At 35.9% G+C, this 19,472-nt stretch overlaps 3 protein-coding genes across 6 annotated transcripts; 2 read left to right on the top strand and 1 right to left on the bottom strand.

The window, feature by feature from the left end:
• Positions 1-88: 88 nt before the first annotated feature.
• On the bottom strand, positions 89-2,563 carry LOC132281095 (uncharacterized). The gene is made up of 4 exons (XM_059782833.1): positions 2,153-2,563; positions 1,726-2,104; positions 1,049-1,620; positions 89-934 (listed from the first exon to the last, which is right to left on the bottom strand). The coding sequence occupies exons 1-4, from the start codon at positions 2,561-2,563 to the stop codon at positions 89-91; spliced, it is 2,208 nt and encodes a 735-aa protein (XP_059638816.1).
• Positions 2,564-7,216: 4,653 nt separating this feature from the next.
• LOC132285288 (uncharacterized) lies at positions 7,217-12,453 on the top strand. 4 transcript variants are annotated; one of them, XM_059787455.1, is made up of 6 exons: positions 7,217-7,380; positions 7,465-7,523; positions 8,931-9,757; positions 10,217-10,375; positions 11,823-12,057; positions 12,187-12,453. In XM_059787455.1, exons 3-5 carry the CDS (start codon positions 8,936-8,938, stop codon positions 12,054-12,056), a joined length of 1,215 nt encoding a protein of 404 aa, XP_059643438.1. In that variant the 5' UTR covers positions 7,217-7,380; positions 7,465-7,523; positions 8,931-8,935; the 3' UTR covers position 12,057; positions 12,187-12,453. The 4 variants fall into 4 exon arrangements, with proteins under 4 accessions (XP_059643438.1, XP_059643441.1, XP_059643437.1 ...); XM_059787458.1 differs by lacking the exon at positions 12,187-12,453 and adding an exon at positions 11,109-11,349 and having other exon boundaries at positions 11,823-11,946; XM_059787456.1 differs by lacking the exon at positions 12,187-12,453 and adding an exon at positions 11,109-11,367 and having other exon boundaries at positions 7,218-7,380; positions 11,823-11,962.
• A 2,908-nt stretch (positions 12,454-15,361) lies between these two features.
• On the top strand, positions 15,362-18,886 carry LOC132281094 (uncharacterized). The gene is made up of 6 exons (XM_059782832.1): positions 15,362-15,785; positions 16,014-16,284; positions 16,390-17,171; positions 17,292-17,599; positions 17,835-17,939; positions 18,080-18,886. The coding sequence occupies exons 1-6, from the start codon at positions 15,362-15,364 to the stop codon at positions 18,884-18,886; spliced, it is 2,697 nt and encodes an 898-aa protein (XP_059638815.1).
• The last annotated feature ends 586 nt before the right edge of the window (positions 18,887-19,472 follow it).

The raw sequence follows: 19,472 nt of genomic DNA, 5'->3' as shown, positions 1-19,472 counted from the left end.
TAGGTGGTCCTCTCTACACTTGTTCATTTTTGCAAGTCCTTGAGTTGTGACCAGTTAATTGACATTTTCCACAAATAAGGTGAGCCCTTTATTTGTACACATGTTTTCCACTTGATGTACCTTCATCATGAGCTTTCTTCCTCACTTTCTTTGGCCTGCCTGGGGGTTTCCTAGCTATAGGAGGAATTATTGGAACCACCCCAGTTACTTCTCTCATATTTCTCAATGTCATTGGATATATCATCCCTGCATATGACTTCAAAAATGTTTCTCTGTAAAAGTATGGGTTAACAGACTCTTCAAGAACTGCCCATCTTCTCTTTTGTATAGCTACGCATGCATGCTTGCATGGGATACCTTTGATATCCCATACCCTACAACTACAGCTTTTTTCATGTGAGTCAACAATTTCATTCATTCCTCCATCTTCAACCTCATAAATGGCTTTTTCAGAGAGGTGAGCAGGACAACTCATTGAGTTCCTCTTGTTCAGTTTTAGCTGAGCTGCTGGAGATGGACACAACAACCCATTTTTCCCCTCCATGTACTCTTTTTTCTCTGGATACCTCCTCAACAAGGACTTTCTGATCATTTCAAGCATGGTGATAATGGGCTTATCTCTAGCCTTTAGTGTGTATGAATTCCATGATTCACACATACTATTGTTGTTAAGGTCACACTTTGACCATTCTGTGTACTTACACTTAGCCCACAGATGAGGGGGTATCTTGGCTAACCAATCATATGCATCTGTGTTAACTTCCCTGATTCTCTGCATGTGTCCCTCAAAGTCTACCACTGTGAAAGAATTTGCTACATCCCATAACTCTTGCTTCAACTCTAACCTTGGGAACTTCTTTTTGAAGTTGTCATACATGTGCCTTACACAAAATCTGTGATCTGACCCAAGCTTCTCAAGTGTGTTAACCAAACCCTATAATAAAATCATAATATTACTATCAGTAAATGCAGTTTTATACTATCAGTAAATGCAGTTTTAAAACTAAAATACTTTGCTAACATAAACTAAAATACTTTGCTAACATACCTTTTGTCTGTCTGAAATGAATGTTATTGGTTTGTAGGGGCTGAGCAAATCCATGAGGTTAGCCAGAAACCAATCCCAAGTCTCCTTTGTCTCTGCTTCCACAATACCAAATGCAATGGGATAGAAGCTATTGTCCCCATCTTTACCAATAGCACTTAGTAAATGTTGATTGTAATGAGTTTTTAGAAAGCAGCCATCTAAGCCAATGAATGGCCTACAACCCTCTTTAAAGCCTTTCCACATTGCATCCAATGAAAAAAACTGCCTTTCAAACCTTATAGACTTCCCATCTGGCTCCAAACATGCATCAACCCTAGCAACACTTCCAGGATTTGTCTCCAATACTAACTGACAATACTCTCTGATTTTTGAGAATTGATCTTCATGTGTGCCATCAATCATCAGTTGACATTTCCTCTTTGCCCTATAAATTTTGAACCTACTAACTACCAGGTTCAAATCATCAGTAATCTGACCCATAAAACCAGAATTTTTCCACTCAGGGTCCCTCCTAAACTTATGCACATACTTATTGGCAAGATAAGAAGATGTTCCTAGTTTGCTTGTTTGAACTTCAGAGTAGTTGTGTTCATCATTGAATGTACTAATCACAATGGCACCATTTGACTTTCTCTTTGAAGCATGTATCCTCTACCCACAGTCATTTCTACATTTACATGTGACCCTTTGTCCATCATTTTTAACAAACTTGATGTCATATTTGTTCTTTATAGCGTGCTCTCTCAACATATCTTTGAATTCTGCAAATGTAGCAAACTCCATTCCCACCATTAATATTTTTTCCTTCTCTCCCATTTCCCTCCTAGCAATGAATTCTGATTTTTTGCAAGGAACATGTATCTCATCATCTGAGTCACTATGGATACTTCTTAGCTCATCACTTAGTGCATAAACTGAGACATCATCTAACTCTTCAGTATTTTCCCCATCATATATTTCATCCTCTTCATTAACTGAGACATCATTGTGCACATTCTCTTCAACACTTGCAGCCTGCACATGGTCACTGTTAGGCTGCACATGATCATTGTTAGGCTGCACATGATCACTGTAAAGCTACACATGGTCACTGTTAGGCTGCACATGATCACTGTTAGGTTGCACATAGTCACTGTTAGGCTGCATAGGGTCACTGTCATCCATTGATTGGGTTAAGTATTCTGTCCACTTATGCAGAACTTGTGCACTTAAACTATAATCCTCATTCTCAGTATTAGTGACATAAATCTTAATCAAAGATGACCTGTTGTAGGCCATAAACATCTGCATAACAGTCCCATCATTAATTATCTGTATCAACTGCCCACCAATAGGATCTCTGTAGAACATTTTATTCTCACCCAACTGCAACATATCCACCATGTCTTCCAATTCAAAGTAAGACATCATGTTAGGGTCCACATTGTCAACCAGCTCTATGCTACCACCAACATAGTTGTTACGTTGATTCAACTTTCCCGAATGATGGAACTGAAGTATGTATGTCTTCCTCATTTACTAAACAACCATACAAATATAAGCTGTCACAAACCACAACTATATATGCTTCTGTCACAAGCATGCATGCATATCAGAGCAGGATCTAGTGATCCGTCATGCAATATGCATGTCATGCACTAAAAAACAATGTTAGTGTATAAATAATATATAAATAATAAAAAAACATGGACCCAACATCACATATAGAAACATTCTATCAAAAGTATAAACAAAAAAAAAAACAAAATTATTCCGAGGTACTGTTTATAGCACTTGGAGCCAACATAAAACTTAGCATTTTCTATACACATGGGACACAATAGTTTACAAAACCCTAACAAGTCAATTAACCCACAATAATGCATTGGACAAACCATAAAGGCAAGGGACCACTATTGTTTACAAAACCCTAACAATAAATTAATAAAGTCAATCAACCCACAATAATACATTGAACAAAGCATATGTGCATATAAAAATTCAAACTTTATAGTATAAAACCCCAATTTAATGGACACCAGATGATCATATTTGGCATATATGGGTCACAATCATGCATTGGGTCACACAAACATATATATATACTGAATCTATAGGCAAAAAGCACAAATGGACCAACCTACTGACAAACCCCTAACACCACTGAATCGTACATACATGACACAAACATATATAAATGCCAAAATTGCAAGAAAAAATGATAAACCCACTATTGTTTACAAACCCACTATATGACATGACAAAAACCTTAACTGTTAAGAAAGAGATACGGAAAAAATTAGAAAACCCTAACAAATATTGAAACAAAATCGACCATGCATGCATACACGATTTAAGAACAAAATCATAACAAACACAAACAATTTACAAGACAAATCAGAAAACCCTAATAAATGTTGAAACAAAATCGAACCAAATCTAACACTCAGCGAGTTTACAAGTCTTTACCGCACAAGATTTTACACAAATCTAACACAAATAACACGATTTAAGAACAAAATTTTGATTTAAGAACACTTACGACACGAAAGAGTCTTCACAGCATAACAGCACAATCGATCTTTCACCGACTTTACAGCTCTTGCAAGTTATCTTCAACCGATCAACAAACAAATACACAGATTGAATCAATTTGGAGAACAAATACACATGAAAACGGGTTAGGGTTTCATAACACTAAGGAATTTAGACTCAGCCTCTTTCGTATACGATGCACACTTAGGGTTGAAATGGTTAAGTATGTTTTATATAGTTGGGGCATGTTTGGTTTTACATTTAAATATATTCAGGTTTATGTTATCCCTGTTTTATACAATTTGAGGTTTATTTTATCCTTCTGCCAAACAAACACCATTTTACACAAATTTGGACAAAAAGGTCATTTTACATGGCCTGTATTTATAATCATTAATTTATTCAACTGAAGTGAGGGTATTATCGACATTTTACACCACTAAGGGACCTGTTTGCACCAAATCGATAATATATGGGGTTTTTTTTACCACACATGGATTGATATGCACTATATCAATATCAGAGGGAGTTTTCTGCACTTCACCCTTGATTTAATTATTTTGGTTAGCTGTGCAGTTGGTTACAGTGATTATGTCAATTTATTCCTTTGGTTAGATTGAATGCATAAATCCAAAGAACCCATAACTCTGCGTGTGCATATATATATATGTGTGTGTGTGTGTGTGTGAAAATGAAGTGTAGTGCTACTTGATATATTTAGTAGTGCTGTTATTGGATTTTTTTGCCCTTATTATCCTCTAATTTTGGTTTGGATTATGGGCTTGATCACTCTATCAAGGACGAGGAATTGACAATTGATTGGGACAAGGTAAGAAAAGAGAGCCGACAGAGGAACAGAAAAATCTTTGGGACAAGTAAGAAAAGATTGGCAGTATTATAAATGAAAGATGAGAACAGTGATAGAGGGAGAATGCTATTGATTTTCTAATACAAAATCATGTACAAATTTTATATAAATAGATATATATATTTTTGGTGATATAAGTAATAAATTGCCATTGGCTTGTTGATGTGCACCATTCAACTAATGTAAATAATGGGCTCCAAAATTTAAAGGAGGTGAAACAGTTAAGGATTCTAATTTAAAGGAGGTGAAACAGTTAAGGATTCTATATATATATTGGAACCCATTATTTACATTAGTTGAATGGTGCACATCAACAAGCCAATGGCAATTTATTACTTGCATCACCAAATCGATTAGACTTGATTCTTTGGTGGATACAATTTTGGTGTTATTATTATTATTACAAATTACATGCTTACAATTTGATTATAATTAACGGGTCAGTGACTTAGTAATATCGATCTTTTACTTTTTAAATGGAGGTCAGAGGTTCAAGTCCTAATAAAGATGTGTGTGCAAGTATTAACTAGAGAAAAAAAAAAAAAATGATTATATAATATTAAAATTGTGGGCCTACTATAATATAGAACAGGCAGCTACTAGACAATATAGTTATTTCAATTTGAGGACAAAAAAGTTATTTTAATGGTAGAACAGTTTCCACGAAAATGTTTTGTCCAGATAAAAAAATTCTTTTATTATTAAAAGTCCTTCCAAAATATAGTTTTCAAAAATTATAGATAACTAAGCTTTCATTTCTCATTTTCTTCTACATAAAAATAAAAACAAAAACTATCCAAGTGAAAAAAAGAAAAAAAAAAACTAGACCAAAAATATCTGAACAAATAAAATCAGATAAGTGTTTTAATTCAAAATACTTGCCCAAAAAGAAAGAAATAAGTAATAAGTCCAAGAGACTATACGTCATGGCTACACATTAACAAGCTAATAGCAATCTATTACTTACATCACCACACTAATCAGACTTGATTCTTTCGTAAATATAATTTTGGTGTCATCATTTTTATTACGAATCGCGTGCCTACAATTTGATTATATAATATTATAGTTGTGAGCCCACTATAATATATAACAGGCAGCTACTATTTCAAATTGAGGACAAATAAGTTATTTTAATGGTAGAACAGTTTCCACAAAAATATTTTGTCCAGATAAAAAAAAATTCTTTTATTATTAAAAGTCCTTCCAAAATATAGTTTTAAAAAACTATAGATAACGGAGCTTTCATTTCTCATTTTCTTCTACATAAAAACATAAACAAAACCTATCCAGATGAATAAAAAACAAAAAACTAGACCAAAAATATCTGAACAAATAAAATCAGATAAGCATTCAGTTACGTACAAATAATAAAATAGTTTTAATTCAAAACAATTGCCCAAAGAGAAAGAAATAAGTAATAAGTCCAAGAGACAATACATCATGGCTTAGATCATCCAATCCATTGTCTATTTAGTCTCTTCGCCTTATAATTTTTGAATTTTTTCTCCATCCTTCTATTTTGGGCGAGCCGGCGGAGTATCATAATTATGTTTTAAAAATTTTCTTATGTAATACTTGGATCTTCCGAGCTGATGTAGATCAATAAAATTTAAACACGTGTCTAAATTTTTAAATTTTTTAATAATTATTATTATTCAACTTCTATTCTGCTTTTTTCTTTTTTTCTTTTTCTATTTAAAAATTTTAAAATCCTTTTTTAACAAGACTCTCAGCCTCTTCTCTCCCTTCCCCCCTCTCCCACAAATTTAGGGATGGCAACAGGCAAGAATGAAGCAAGTTTACCTAAATTTATTCCCATCCCATTTGATTATTGGCAAGTCTACGCCCATTTCGTACCCCACAACGAGTTAAATTTTCATATCCATACCCTTTCTGTTGAGAAATATTGCGCCCAGTGCCAGCCTCAAGAACAAATTTTTTTATTTTACTTTTTAGGACTTAAGCCGATATTCTCTGTTTTTTGTCTTTCTTATTTGTTCCACTCTCTCACATATCTACTTTATGTATCCGCCTTTGTTTGACCCTGCTTTCTTTTTATTTTCTTATTGCACATGAAGACAAATTTATAAAAACTCCTTTTTATTCCAGCACAAGGCAAAAGGACAAAAAGCCTCAGGTTCAGGCATGCTAAACCTCTCATCTATGTGTTGAATGCATAAAGACAACCACATCATAGACGACTATCTGATGAAGCAAAAACACAAAGGTTTACATAAATCAAAAATCCTAAAAAATAAAGATGATTTACGACATTAGAATCACAAACTAGGTCACATAATTTTTTTTTTTTTTTTTTATAAGTGTTGTTTTTACGTTTCGAATATGTTGTAATTCTCATATTTTACACAAATTCTTACTCAAATTCTCACTTCTATTATTCAAATTCTCATTACTTATAACTTAATTCTATTACTGTCTGACTTTATTTTATATGACTTAAATGACAAACATAGATACATTATCAAACTATTCACTCATGATATCAACAAAGAGTCTGGAAGATCAGTATCAATCCTCTGCTCTCGTCGACGAGCTATATTCGCCCTAAAAAATAATATTTCAATTGACATGTGAGTGCCTGGATCTCATCCATATAAGAAATAAAACAAGTCATTATAATAATATTTCAATTGTCCTTTTCTTATAATCCTATCTTTCAATTCAATTTTTCTTTTCTTCTTTTTTCCCAAATTCCATTCAATTCATATATCTTTGTCGGTGATTTCATTTTCCCATTAAAAGTCAGCTCACCTTTTTATCATCTTCACTGAGTCTCAAATTTCGGCCACTCGATTTGTTTGTATTTATACAATAAAACAGTCAGTTGCCTCACTTGGGTTCTGACCCTTTTATTTCGGATTTGTAAGGACTTCCAACTTTCCAAGCTACTCTGAATCATCATCTCGTGAGTTTCAACTATTTCATGGTACGCTCTTGTTTTTTTTCTTGTTTTCATAAAACAGTCAGTTGCCTCACTTGGGTTCTGACCCTCTTATTTCGGATTTGTAAGGACTTTCAACTTTCCAAGCTACTCTGAATCATCATCTCGTGAGTTTCATCTATTTCATGGTACGCTCTTGTTTTCTTTCTTCTTTTCTTGTTTTTAATTCTTGTTTTAATCATTAAATTCAAAGAAAAATAAAAGACAGATTATTCTACCAAGTTCAAGCTATCAATGTGTGATGAAATAATTATGTCATTTTGTCTGTGTTTTCTTTTGACAACATTCCCTAAACCCCCATAATAACTGTCCTTGCTTTACAATTGAATTGCTTGAATTAGAGAACTAGAAATGGATATGATTTGTTATGAAATTTGGTTCTAGCTTTGACGATTTTGTAAATAATCTATTTGCTTTATAAAAATTTTAGCTATAGAAAAATTGCAGAACCAATTATAAGGTTCTTTGAAAAGGGTGAGTTATCTGTATGTATTAACTTTTAGTAGCTGTCTGTTGATGATCTTGTTAGTTAGAAATCTCCTTCAGGTTAAACAATATCATTAGGGATGGCAATGGGGCGGTTTGGGGGGATCTCATTCCCCATTCCCTTCCCCGTTTAATTTTTTCACCCTCACAACCGCCCCAAAACCCGCCGGGTTTTTAAAACAGCCCCATTCCCGTCTCCATTAACATAATCGGTTCTCCATAACCGCCCCAAATGGGGCGGGGTGGGGATTTTTGAATCTTTAAAGGTCTCCCTTTCTGTTTTTCCTTCTTTTGGTTTAGTCATCCCCTGTAGATTTATTTGGTTTGTGAGGAAATAGGCCTTTTTTTTTTTTTTTTTTTTGCCATATCCATTGTGGTCCTGCTAAAGGTATTATCCTTGGCACTTTTTGTGCAAAGTGGCCGCTGTCATAGCATTATCTCCCTTTCCGGCCCAAGATTTTGCCATCTTCTAAGAAGCATGGATGCTTCTATGAAGGTGTCATGGACATTCCGATATGTGTCCAACATTTCATGGCCGTGTCTATAATCTAAAAATAATTTTTATTATTTCGGACACTTGGCTGACACATCTCAAATACTTAGTCAACCCATTCCGGACACTCGTCTAACACTTCCTACACTCTTCCATCTTATATAAACAAACAAATGGCACGGCAATGTTGGAAACATTATGAACATATATTAAATGTGCAACATTTTTTCCTTTAAGAATTCTATATATTTATTTATTGCAGTCTTCCTCCCCTATAGATTTGCTTGGTTTATGAGGAAATGGGCTTTTTTTACTGGCCATCTTTTGCTATTTATCCACTGAGGGTGTTTATTACCTTTGGCAGTTTTGGTACGAAGTGACTGCCCTCATAGCATTCTCACTCTTCCCGGCCAAGATTTTGCCATTTCTACGTATTTATATTACATTATGAAAGAAAATTTCTATATATGTATTTATTTCAGTACTCCTCTCCTTTAGAGCTATATTTGTGTTTTAGCAATTTTATTGTCTAACCAGAGATTATTGAGATTCGCAGAAAATATGGCACATTGTTCTGGAGATTGGTTGCTTTCCTTGCTAATTCTCCTATTGGGTTTAAGTGTTCAAACTTCACAAGCTCCAATAAGTACTAAAAATGGCGTAAAATCGTCGGTCTTCCTATCTCCTAAGTTTGTACTGGAACCAGGATCAGTGGTAAACAAGTACTACTATGACATTGACTTTCCAAGAGGTCATATTGCCATCAAGAGTTTCAATGCTGAAGTAGTTGATGAGGCAGGAAATCCCATTCCCCTTTACGAAACTTATCTCCATCACTGGCTTCTTGTGAGATACTATCAGCCTAAAAGTGTAGAAGTTCCAAACAACGAATCTGATTTTATTTTCGTGATGAACACTGGTGTATGTGGTAGTGCTCTTGGGCAGTATTTTGGCCTTGGATCTGAAACACGAAGAACAGCCACACATGTGCCAGATCCCTACGGAATAGAAGTTGGTAATCCAGCAAAAATTCCTAATGGATATGAGGAGAAATGGTTGATTAATGTCCATGCAATTGATACGCGGGGTGTGGAAGATAGGTTGGGATGCACCGAATGCAGGTGTGATCTTTATAATGTTACAAAGGATGAAAATGGTAAACCTTTGACGCCTGGTTATATGGGAGGCTTGAGTTGTTGCTATGATCAGACACAATGCAGGGTGAGACGAGGCTTTGAAAGTGCCAAGAGAGGTCTATACATGAGATATACAGTGAAGTGGGTTGATTGGAATAAGTTCATTTTGCCTGTTAAAATATATATATTTGATGTAACCGACATGTGGAAGAAGTTAGATGATGGAGTTACAGAACATCATTGCCGGGTGAGTGAACTTTTCTTCTACGGCTTGAAGTCATAACTTTGGTCTAAATTATGCATCTATATATCAATAGAAAGGCTTCTAAAATTATGCTGACATCAGTTTTTGAAATTCTGACACTAAAAGATCGTCCCCGTATCAGAGCTATTTACAAGCCCTGAATTCCCTTTTTCCTTAAGTGCAAGTACAATTAGCATCCTTATCAGAGCAGATGCTCCACATAAGTGTATAAAGGTAGATTTTACAAATTAAGGTCTTGATTGCATACATAGAGATTATGTTGATTGTAGAGCTGTGACGATACTTGTTAAATTAGTTTGTAAGAGAGTGATTTGGGAGATAACTCCATTTATCATCATTTGCAGAAAAAAAAAAAAAAAAAAAAAAAAAAAAAAAAAAAAAAAAAAAAAAAAAGGGGAAATTAATGTTTAACTTGTTTGTTTCTTTGTCTTTTTATATTAGGTGGAGTATGAAGTTGCTGCTTGCACTGCCACTGATGGGGCTCATGATGCTTGCATTGACACCAAAAGGGTAAGCATCCCTATGCCAACTGGTGGTAATGTCATCTACGGTGTTGCACACCAGCATAAAGGGGGAATTGGTTCGACTCTTTATGGAGAGGTGATTTTCTAACTCCTTATTTCCAGTTTGTGTCCCATGTCTTCTTTTACTCTCATCAACTAGATTGGTCAATCTGATATTGTTTTTTCATAGTATGTTATCAGACTTAGCATCCTTAACTGCCCTCTTCGATGATATTAGTCGTTTTTTTCTACTGAGATGTATCATCAAATGATAGGTCTCACCGCTAATTAGAATTTTTTTTTTTCCTGTAACGATGAAACTTCTGAGGCTTGATGCAAGAGTAATATTCCATTCCCACATGAGGATTTGATGACTTCATTAATTTCTCAATATAAATTGTAGAAGATGGAACATGCTGTTATTTATTTATTTTCTATCTTTACATGGTGAGCAACAACATGAATGATTAATTACCTTGGATAAAATCATGACAAAATGGCGATCATTTATCCATAAAAATTTACTACAAAAGAGTATTATTGTAAGAATGAAAAAGTGGCTATCCCCTCATGGAACTGCATTTTTTTGTGAGATTTTTGTTTCTCTCTCTCTCCTTTGAAAGATGCTCCTTTACACCTTTGATTTAGATGAGCTAATTTGTTTGTGAATACTAGTTTGTTTTTTTTTTTATACCACAGATTACAAATTCCTTTAGTAAATTTCTTTGCCATAGCATGTAACTAATTGTCCTCCAGCCTTTCACCCCGATCCAAGAGTTTGATATCGTTACCTTGATGTGATTATTGAACATTGACTAATATTGAATTAGGATGGACGGGTAATATGCCATTCAACACCGACTTATGGAAAAGGAAAGAAAGCAGGAAATGAGGCTGGTTATATTGTAGGAATGTCCACTTGTTATCCTCAACCCGGCTCTGTCAAGATATCTCATGGGGAGACTCTAGTTCTGGAATCAAATTATAGCAGTGCTAAAAGGCATACAGGAGTAATGGGGCTCTTCTACATTTTGGTTGCAGACTCATTACCACATTTTGGTTGATGCTAGAGTAATCTTCCATTCCCACGTGAGGATTTGATGATTTCTTTAATTTCTCAATATAAATTGTAGAAGATGGAACATGCTGTTAGCTTCTTCTTCTTTTTTTCTTTTTCTTTTCTATCTTTACATGGTGAGCAACAACATGAATGCTTAATTATCTTGGATAAAATCATGACAAAATGGCGATCATTTATCCATAAAAATTTACCACAAAAGAGTATTATTGTAAGAATGAAAAAGTGGCTATCCCCTCATGGAACTGCATTTCTTTGGCGATCATTTATCCATAAAAATTTACCACAAAAGAGTATTATTGTAAGAATGAAAAAGTGGCTATCCCCTCATGGAACTGCATTTCTTTCTGAGATACAGATTACAAATTCCTTTAGTAAATTTCTTTGCTAAAGCATGCAACTAATTGTCCTTCTGTGATATCTTTACCTTGATGTGATTATCGACAATCGACTAATATTGAATTAGGATGGACGGATAATATGCCATTCAACACCGACTTATGGAAAAGGAAAGAAAGCAGGAAACGAGGCTGGTTATATTGTTGGAATGTCCACTTGTTATCCTCAACCCGGCTCTGTCAAGATATCTCATGGGGAGACTCTAGTTCTGGTAGCAAATTATAGCAGTGCTAAAAGGCATACAGGAGTTATGGGGCTCTTCTACATTTTGGTTGCAGACTCATTACCACATTTTGGTTGATGTAAGATTTTAATTTGGCCTTCATTTATAATTGTATTATTTTAGTTGGTTTCAATTTATCCCATCCAATGAAATTTGAACATGAAAAGATGAAATTACCCTAGCCTCTTATTTTGCTTGGTTCTTGCAGGAGCATGAAAAGATGACATTACCATATAATTGAATCAAACCGATCGATTACTTCGAACGGTACAAGCGTGGGTTGAGTTGATTTGCATTATGTGGCTGCATGGTTCTTCAGTTCAAGTTGGAAATGGATCTAAATCAGGTAGTCTTAATAGGGACTAAGGGTTGTGGGGATTTGTCGATCTTGATCCAAGTTCTAATGTATCAGGCTGCTTGACTTTCTTGTGGACTTCCAAAATAATAAAATCAACTTGTCATGATTAATACCTAACTCTTTTTTTCTTCTTTTTTTTTTATTTTATTTTATTTTTTTTTATATAGATATATATATATATATCTTACTTTGTGAAGCCAATTGATTACCTTCCTTCTCCTCGTCTTCTTAACAATTCATACGCAGATCTTAGGGATATCCCAGAATTGTTAACCAATTCCAATTCAGTAGCTTGAACCGAAGAATTTCTCCTTGTGAAGGCGTCATATGTACATTCTGCCATAACAAATGAATTATTGTGTATTTTCACAAACTCTATTTGATCAAGCATTAAGGCACCATTATTGGTCCTCATCTCAACCCTAGGGTTCTTTCTCATACCATTCCAATTGTCTTTAGCTCAAAATCATCGTTAAGAACAAACAATTGATACATCTCCGGCGGTTGTGTTTTTATTTTTTATTTTTTATTTTTTTACAAGGCAAGAAGTGTTAGAAGTTAGATTTGTAGATGTAGAGAGTCGAATTCTGACACTCCAAAGTCTACCGAAGACGCTAACTCACTGGACTATCGAGGCATCTGTTGTTAAATATATATTACAATGCTACTTTCTTATACTAAATCTAATTCTACGTCCATACTCACTATAAAATTTATAAGCATCCTCAACCAAATCAAAATCCACTCCATACCGAGGTTTCTATTCTATATTAACTGTCATCTTATTTATGGCAAGCCTAAAACATTGTTGAGATATTCTAATCAAAAAAATAAAAGAATATAGAAATCAGATATGATTTTGTCTGGCCACAAAATCTTAGATCCTATGGAACTATGGATATGCTATGAACTTTGGAAGTTCCAAGTGAATATCCAAACTAAATTCCAGATGGAAGATGGAATGGATCAGACGATTGAAAGGAGGCCTGAATTGAATCAAACAAAAAACAATGACCACTAAAGAAAGAACAAAAACAAAAATTAGGAAACAAGATTTTGTGTCAAATAATTGATGCATGTTCTCTTTGTTTCAGTATGGACAAAAATTTTCTTACGAAGCAGCAATGATAGATTAAAGATGCTTATTCACATCTTGGAGTCAAGCTGCCATCGAACTTGCTCGTGAGGGTGACCAATGCTGGGTATCCGAGACTTCATTACCATGCTCACCATAGTGGGCATGTCATAGCCAATGATTCCACTATTGCTAGGTTCACGTCTTCTCCACTCAGCGGCACTGTCGGAGTTGTTGAGTCACCCATAGTTGTGGCCCTCTGCCACGAGCGCAAGCTCAACCCTGAGAGCATATAAGCTCTCCACGTATGTTCATATTGTTGGGCACAGCGAAAGTTCTGATACCAATTTGTTAGGTAAAAAGTGAGCCAAACAAATATACTCACAATGAAGACAAATCATAATAACAGAAAGATATGAATAAAGATGAAAAGAAACACACCACAAGATAATATTTATACGTGGTTCACTGTCACAAATAGGGTTACGTCCACAGACGATGATGATGCGTATCACTATTTAGAAGAAAATTACAACTTGAAGAACGTTTTGGTTTTTCCAGACAATAATATCTCCTCACAACAAAACGTCACCAACCAAACGAAGAAAAGCTCACCAAATGCTCTCAAGAAAAGCTCACCAAACGCTCACTATACCCCAATAATTATACGGTTTTATATAAAAAAAGAAAACTCACCCAAAGACAAACTTCAATTATCTCTCTTGAAGATTGTACACACAAAAAGATTTCTCCACACAAAAAACTAATATAACTTATTTTGACTCTAGCCTCTCTTGATCAGAATATATCTCTGGGATCTTTAAAGGATCTCACCAGGATTTACCTGGGATCACCGTATGATCTCCCCATAAGATTACACCGTGATCTTGTAATATTTTTTATTTTTCCTATTTTCCATTTTCGAGTATTTTTTCGATTTTTCTGGATTATTTATTTACATGTTTGGCCTTTTTCTCTCTAACTTTGACGATTTAGGGTTTTGGGGTTCTTGAGGTCTGCTTGTCACTTTCGACAAGGCCGCCAGCGGCGAGCACTGGTGGGTTGAAGCCATGGGGGAGGGCTCTTCCTCCTCTATATTGCCAATGGGGGCTACTTTACCCCATGCCAATGGCGAAGTTTCTTTGATACTGAATCACAAAAGAAGATGGAGATGCTTCCATATTTACCTGAGTGCAGAGGTGCGAAGGTGATCAAGATCATGGAAGAAGATGTGATAGAGGAAGTTGAATACTGGAAAAACTTGCTGGTAGGTTATTTGGTTGGGAAGCGCCCTTTCTTTCCACACTTTAATGATTTCCTTAAGAGGATTTGGAAAACTGCAGGCAGTTTTAAATTGATTTCCCTTCCAAAAGGGTTCTTTATGGTGCGGTTTAGTAATGAGAATGTTGCGCACTCTATTCTTCAGCGTATTCATACTTATCAGGGTCGTCTTATGATTCTGAAACGATGGGATAAAAATGTTAATCTTGAGAAAGAAGTTCTTGGCTCGGTTCCTATATGGGTACGTTTGTTTAATCTCCCTATGCACTGTAGAGGTAAAATGTCCATTGCTAGGGTTTGCTCTCAATTTTCCAAACCATTGTATCCTGATGAGGCTACTTTAGCCTGTGAACGTGGAGGTTTTGTTAAGGTTATGGTAGAGGTTGATGTGCATGACGATCTTCCGGAGGTTGTTCATATTGATATACATGATACTGAATGCGAGGTATTCATCGAGTATGATGGAAACCTAAGTTATGTAGGAAGTGTAATGGTTTCAACCATTCGGAGTCCAATTGCACTACGTAAATCTCTAAGAAGAAACCTGTCACTGAATGGATTGTCAAGCAAAAGGGAAAATTGGTTCAGTTGGAAGAAGATATAACTAGGGGGCCTATTTCTGAGGCTGAAACGAACACTTCTATTATTCACAAGGTGAAATCAACATCTATGGTGCATATTCCCTTGGAGGAGGAGACATCGGCGAATTCAGAGGGAAATACTGGCAAGGATGTGGATTCTATTCTGGCAAGAGTGAATGCTCCTTTAACTGAAGGGACTCCTGTAGAGTCTATTGCAAATACTAAGAGGGCTTTGATCCCTTATCAAGTTGAGAATGGTCCAGGTAATAAAAGTGATGATGTTGAGAATTCTGTTGGTGATGTTGCAGTAGTGGCTACCCCTTTAGTCACTCTACCCGTGTCTCCTATTCCTTTGGGAATGCTTGGTTTCATATCTGATTCTCCTGTGGCCTCTACTGGAGATAAAATTGTTCCAGTTGAAAGATCTCTTACTCCTACCTTAACTAAAAGTCAAAGGAAAAGGCAAAGGAAAAAGGCTGCTGAAATTGAAGCTAGTTCTATAATTACTAGAGGTATGGTTGCTGGTGGTGTGGTTCCACCATCCTTGAATCTTTGACGATTGGTTTGTGGAACGTGAGGGGGCTCAACAGGAGAGGAATGCAACAAGAAATTCTCTCTTAGGTCAGTAAAAACTCTGTCTTTGGTCTGCCTTGTGGAGACCAGAGTACAGAATCATAAATTTGTTAGAATCAGTAGTCGTTTAAGGGCTGATTGGCTTTGGTGTCATAACTATGATGCAGTGTATGGAGGTAGGATTTGGTGTGGGTGGAATCCACTCATGTTTGATGTGCAAATTTTGGAAGTTAAAGCTCAAGTTATCCTTCTCAAACTACGGATTAGAAGTAGTGGTGTTCAGTTTTGGTTAAGTTGTGTCTATGGGGAAAATACAGTGGACGAAAGGAGGGATCTGTGGAATTGTTTAACTGATATGGCAAATATAGTTTCTGGTCCTTGGCTGCTCATTGGTGATTGGAATGTTATTCAGAGTAATAGGGAAAAGCTTGGGGGGAAGTCTGTTCCTTAGAGAGTTCTTAGAGAATTCAATGATGTCATTGATTCTTTAACTCTTACTGATATTCCTTTCTCTAATGGCATTTACACTTGGTGTAATAATAGGCGAATTGCCAAACGAATTTATTCTAAACTGGATAGAGGCTTGATGAATGAAGCTTGGTCTAATTCTATCCCTGCATCAAGAATTGATCTCACATCTTCTCTTCTTTTGGATCATTGGGGTTTATGTGTCAGGATTCCTATCAATGTAGCTGCTGGTCCTAAACCTTTTAGGTTTTTAAGGGTGTGGCATTCGCAACCTGTGTTGAAACAGGTGATTGCAGAGGCTTGGTCAACAAGGGTTAATGGTGATCCTATTGTTAAGGTTGTCCAAAAGCTAAGGGCAGTTAAAAAAGCTGTCAGAGTTTGGAATACAACCAAATTTGGTTCAGTAAATGAGCATCTTATCTCAGCTAGGACTAATCTGGAGGAATGTCAAGTTGCATTATCTAATGAACCAATGTGCGCAGAGAGAATCCATAGTGAAGAAGAGGCTAGGAGGAATTATGAACATGCTTTGTCTAATGAAGAGATCTTGGTTTCTCAAAAGGCTCGAATCAAATGGAAAAAGGACCTTGATAGAAGCTCAAAATTTTTTTATCAGAAAATCAAGGCTCACAGAGGTAACAATAATATTACAGGTCTTACACAAGCTGATGGAACCTTAGTGCAGGATGATAATGGTATTAAAGATCTGTTATTACAACATTACACTTCTCTGTTCTCTTCTAGAGAGCACGTTAATTCTCCTGATGCTGCCTTCATTAGAAGAACTCTTCTTGGGGAAGTTGTTGACAACTTGGAAGTCAATATTTCTAGAGATAAAATTAAAGCGTCAATTCAAAGTATGGGATTGGATATAACCCCTTGGCCTGATGGTTTTACTGTGAGGTTTTTCAGGGAGTACTAGGGCATTGTTGGTGAAGATATTAATTCTGCTGTGTTGCATTTTCTTCAATGCTCAGTCATAGATAAAGGGCTTAACAGCACCTTCATTACTCTTATTCCTAAGATAAAGGTAGCAAACAAGATTGGGGACTTTAGGCCTATTGCTCTTTGCAATGTCATCTATAAGATCATTACCAAATTGTTGGCTAATAGATTGAGTGTTGTTCTTGATCAAATTGTGGGTAAGGAACAAAATGCTTTTGTCAATGGTAGGAAAATTCAGGATAATCTCATCATTGCCTCTAAATTATTGAGAGGCTTTGGAGCTAAGCATACTTCTCCTACTTTAGCTTGGAAGGTGGATCTTCGAAAGGCTTATGACTCAGTTCAATGGGAGTTTCTGTTTAGTCTTCTACAGCTCTATGGCTTTGAAAATAAATGGATTTGGTTGGGTTAAAGTAGCAGTGACAACTGTTCGATTTTCTATCATGGTGAATGGAAGTCCACATGGTTTCTTTTAACCTTCAAGAGGCCTTAGACAAGGTTGTCCACTTTCCCCTTTGCTCTTCACTTTGGTCACTGAATATTTATCTTCCATGTTTGAATTTGAGTGTCTAAAGGGGAACTTAGTTGCTTCTCCTGCTGCTGTCAAGGCAAATTGTTTGGCCACTCACCAATTTTTTGCTGATGACTTACTTGCGGTTGTGAGAGCTAATATAACTTCAGTATTCACTTTGCGAAGGATGATGAAACATTTTGAAGAAGTCTTTGGCCTGGCAGTTAATAAAAAAAAAAATCAGAAGTATATTTTACAAGGTCTGTTAAGAGGAAGAATACTGTGCTGAGAATTTTGGGATGCAGACAGGGGTCTCTCCTTTTTACTTATTTAGGCCTTCCTATTTCTGACAGAGGAATTAGGAGGTTGGATTGTAAACCTTTGATGGATAAGGTTGTTGCTGCAACTACTAGATGGGCTGGTATGAACCTTTCAATGGCAGGTCGCATTGAGTTATTAAGGGCTGTGGCTACTCCTATGGTTTTATACTGGTCTTCAGTTTACAGTATTCTTGCTACTGTCATTAACTTAATTGAAAGAAGGATGAGAAATTTTGCTTGGGGGTATAATGAGATCAACTTCAAGTTGCATAGCATGTGTTGGAAAAGAGTCAATTCTCCAAAAACAGAAGGAGGTTTTGGTTTGAGGCAAATTAGTGACATTGATAAAGCTGCAAAGTGTTCTTTAGCTTGGGACTTCCTTCTTTCGAAGGATAGGTTGTGGGTAGCATGGTTCAACAAACGCTATTTAACTAATGCTTCCTACTGGTCTGTTATTCCAAAGGTTAATCATTCATCCATTTGGAAGAGCATTGTATCAGTTAGAGATACTCTTAAGGTACAATGTTCTTATCGTATTGGCAATGGTGATAAGATTAAAAATTTTATGGATCCATGGTGTGAGGGTCAATTTTTATCAGAGGTTTTCAGTTATAGAACCTTGAGACAAGTATCCTCTAATAAGCAGATTGATTTGAGCAGTTTCATTGTTCAAAATCAGTGGCAGTTCGATGATGTTCCATTTGTTGTTCAACAATTTTTCCAACAATTCAGGATTCATGGTGGTGAGGACCAGTTATTGTGGAACAATAAATCTTTTACATTCAAAGCTGCTTGAGACTCTTGCAGGGATTCAAAACCTAAAGTTTCTTAGTTTGGTTTGGTTTGGAATGGGGGTAGACCTCGATGGTCTGTGTATAGTGCTTTGATTATTCAAAATGTTGTCCTAACAAGTGCTAATTTGCAGCGTAGAGGAATCTCTTTAGCTTCCAGATGTGGCTTGTGTGGCTGCAATGAAGAACATGTTGATCACATGTTTGTGAAATGTGTGTATGCTTGGGAGGTCTGGTGTGGCTTGGCTGGTATATTTCATTGGAGTGTTCAAAAGCTGAACTCTGTTATCTCTTTCGCTGCTGACCTGCAAGCTCAATTTTACATTAAATCTTGCAGGAACAAAGTGCATAAGATGTTGTTTACAGCTTCTATGTATTATTTATGGAATGAACAGAATGGTAGACTTCATACTGATGTTATTCGATCTCCCTCATTCCTAGTCAAATGCATTGTCTAGGATGCTCTTGATATTGCTAGAATTAGTCTTCAAGATTTTTTAAGTTCATAGGAGTTTAAGGTTGTTGCAGGTTTTGTCTGCTCTTCCCTAGATGTGCTTGTGTGTCTTAGTGAAGAAATGTCTTCACTTTATT

The sequence above is a fragment of the Cornus florida genome, unplaced genomic scaffold, assembly GCF_030987335.1.
Source record: "Cornus florida cultivar Cherokee Brave unplaced genomic scaffold, ASM3098733v1 CherokeeBrave_3.0.0_Hap2_Chr11, whole genome shotgun sequence".
In the NCBI taxonomy this organism is placed as follows: domain Eukaryota; kingdom Viridiplantae; phylum Streptophyta; class Magnoliopsida; order Cornales; family Cornaceae; genus Cornus; species Cornus florida.
This window is presented reverse-complemented; position numbering and strand designations above follow the sequence as displayed.

Coding starts and splice junctions, on each gene's coding strand:
- LOC132281095 (XM_059782833.1), bottom strand. CDS start 2,563: ATGAGGAAGACATACATACTTCAGTTCCATCATTCGGGAAAGTTGAAT. Junction 2,105..2,152: donor TGCAACCTAACAGTGATCAT/GTGCAGCCTAAC, acceptor GATCATGTGCAG/CCTAACAATGATCATGTGCA. Junction 935..1,048: donor TCATTTCAGACAGACAAAAG/GTATGTTAGCAA, acceptor ATTTTATTATAG/GGTTTGGTTAACACACTTGA.
- LOC132285288 (XM_059787455.1), top strand. CDS start 8,936: ATGGCACATTGTTCTGGAGATTGGTTGCTTTCCTTGCTAATTCTCCTA. Junction 9,758..10,216: donor TTACAGAACATCATTGCCGG/GTGAGTGAACTT, acceptor TTTTTATATTAG/GTGGAGTATGAAGTTGCTGC. Junction 10,376..11,822: donor GTTCGACTCTTTATGGAGAG/GTGATTTTCTAA, acceptor ATATTGAATTAG/GATGGACGGATAATATGCCA.
- LOC132281094 (XM_059782832.1), top strand. CDS start 15,362: ATGGTGCATATTCCCTTGGAGGAGGAGACATCGGCGAATTCAGAGGGA. Junction 16,285..16,389: donor AGGGAAAAGCTTGGGGGGAA/GTCTGTTCCTTA, acceptor GTGTAATAATAG/GCGAATTGCCAAACGAATTT. Junction 17,600..17,834: donor TTCGAAAGGCTTATGACTCA/GTTCAATGGGAG, acceptor GAGTGTCTAAAG/GGGAACTTAGTTGCTTCTCC.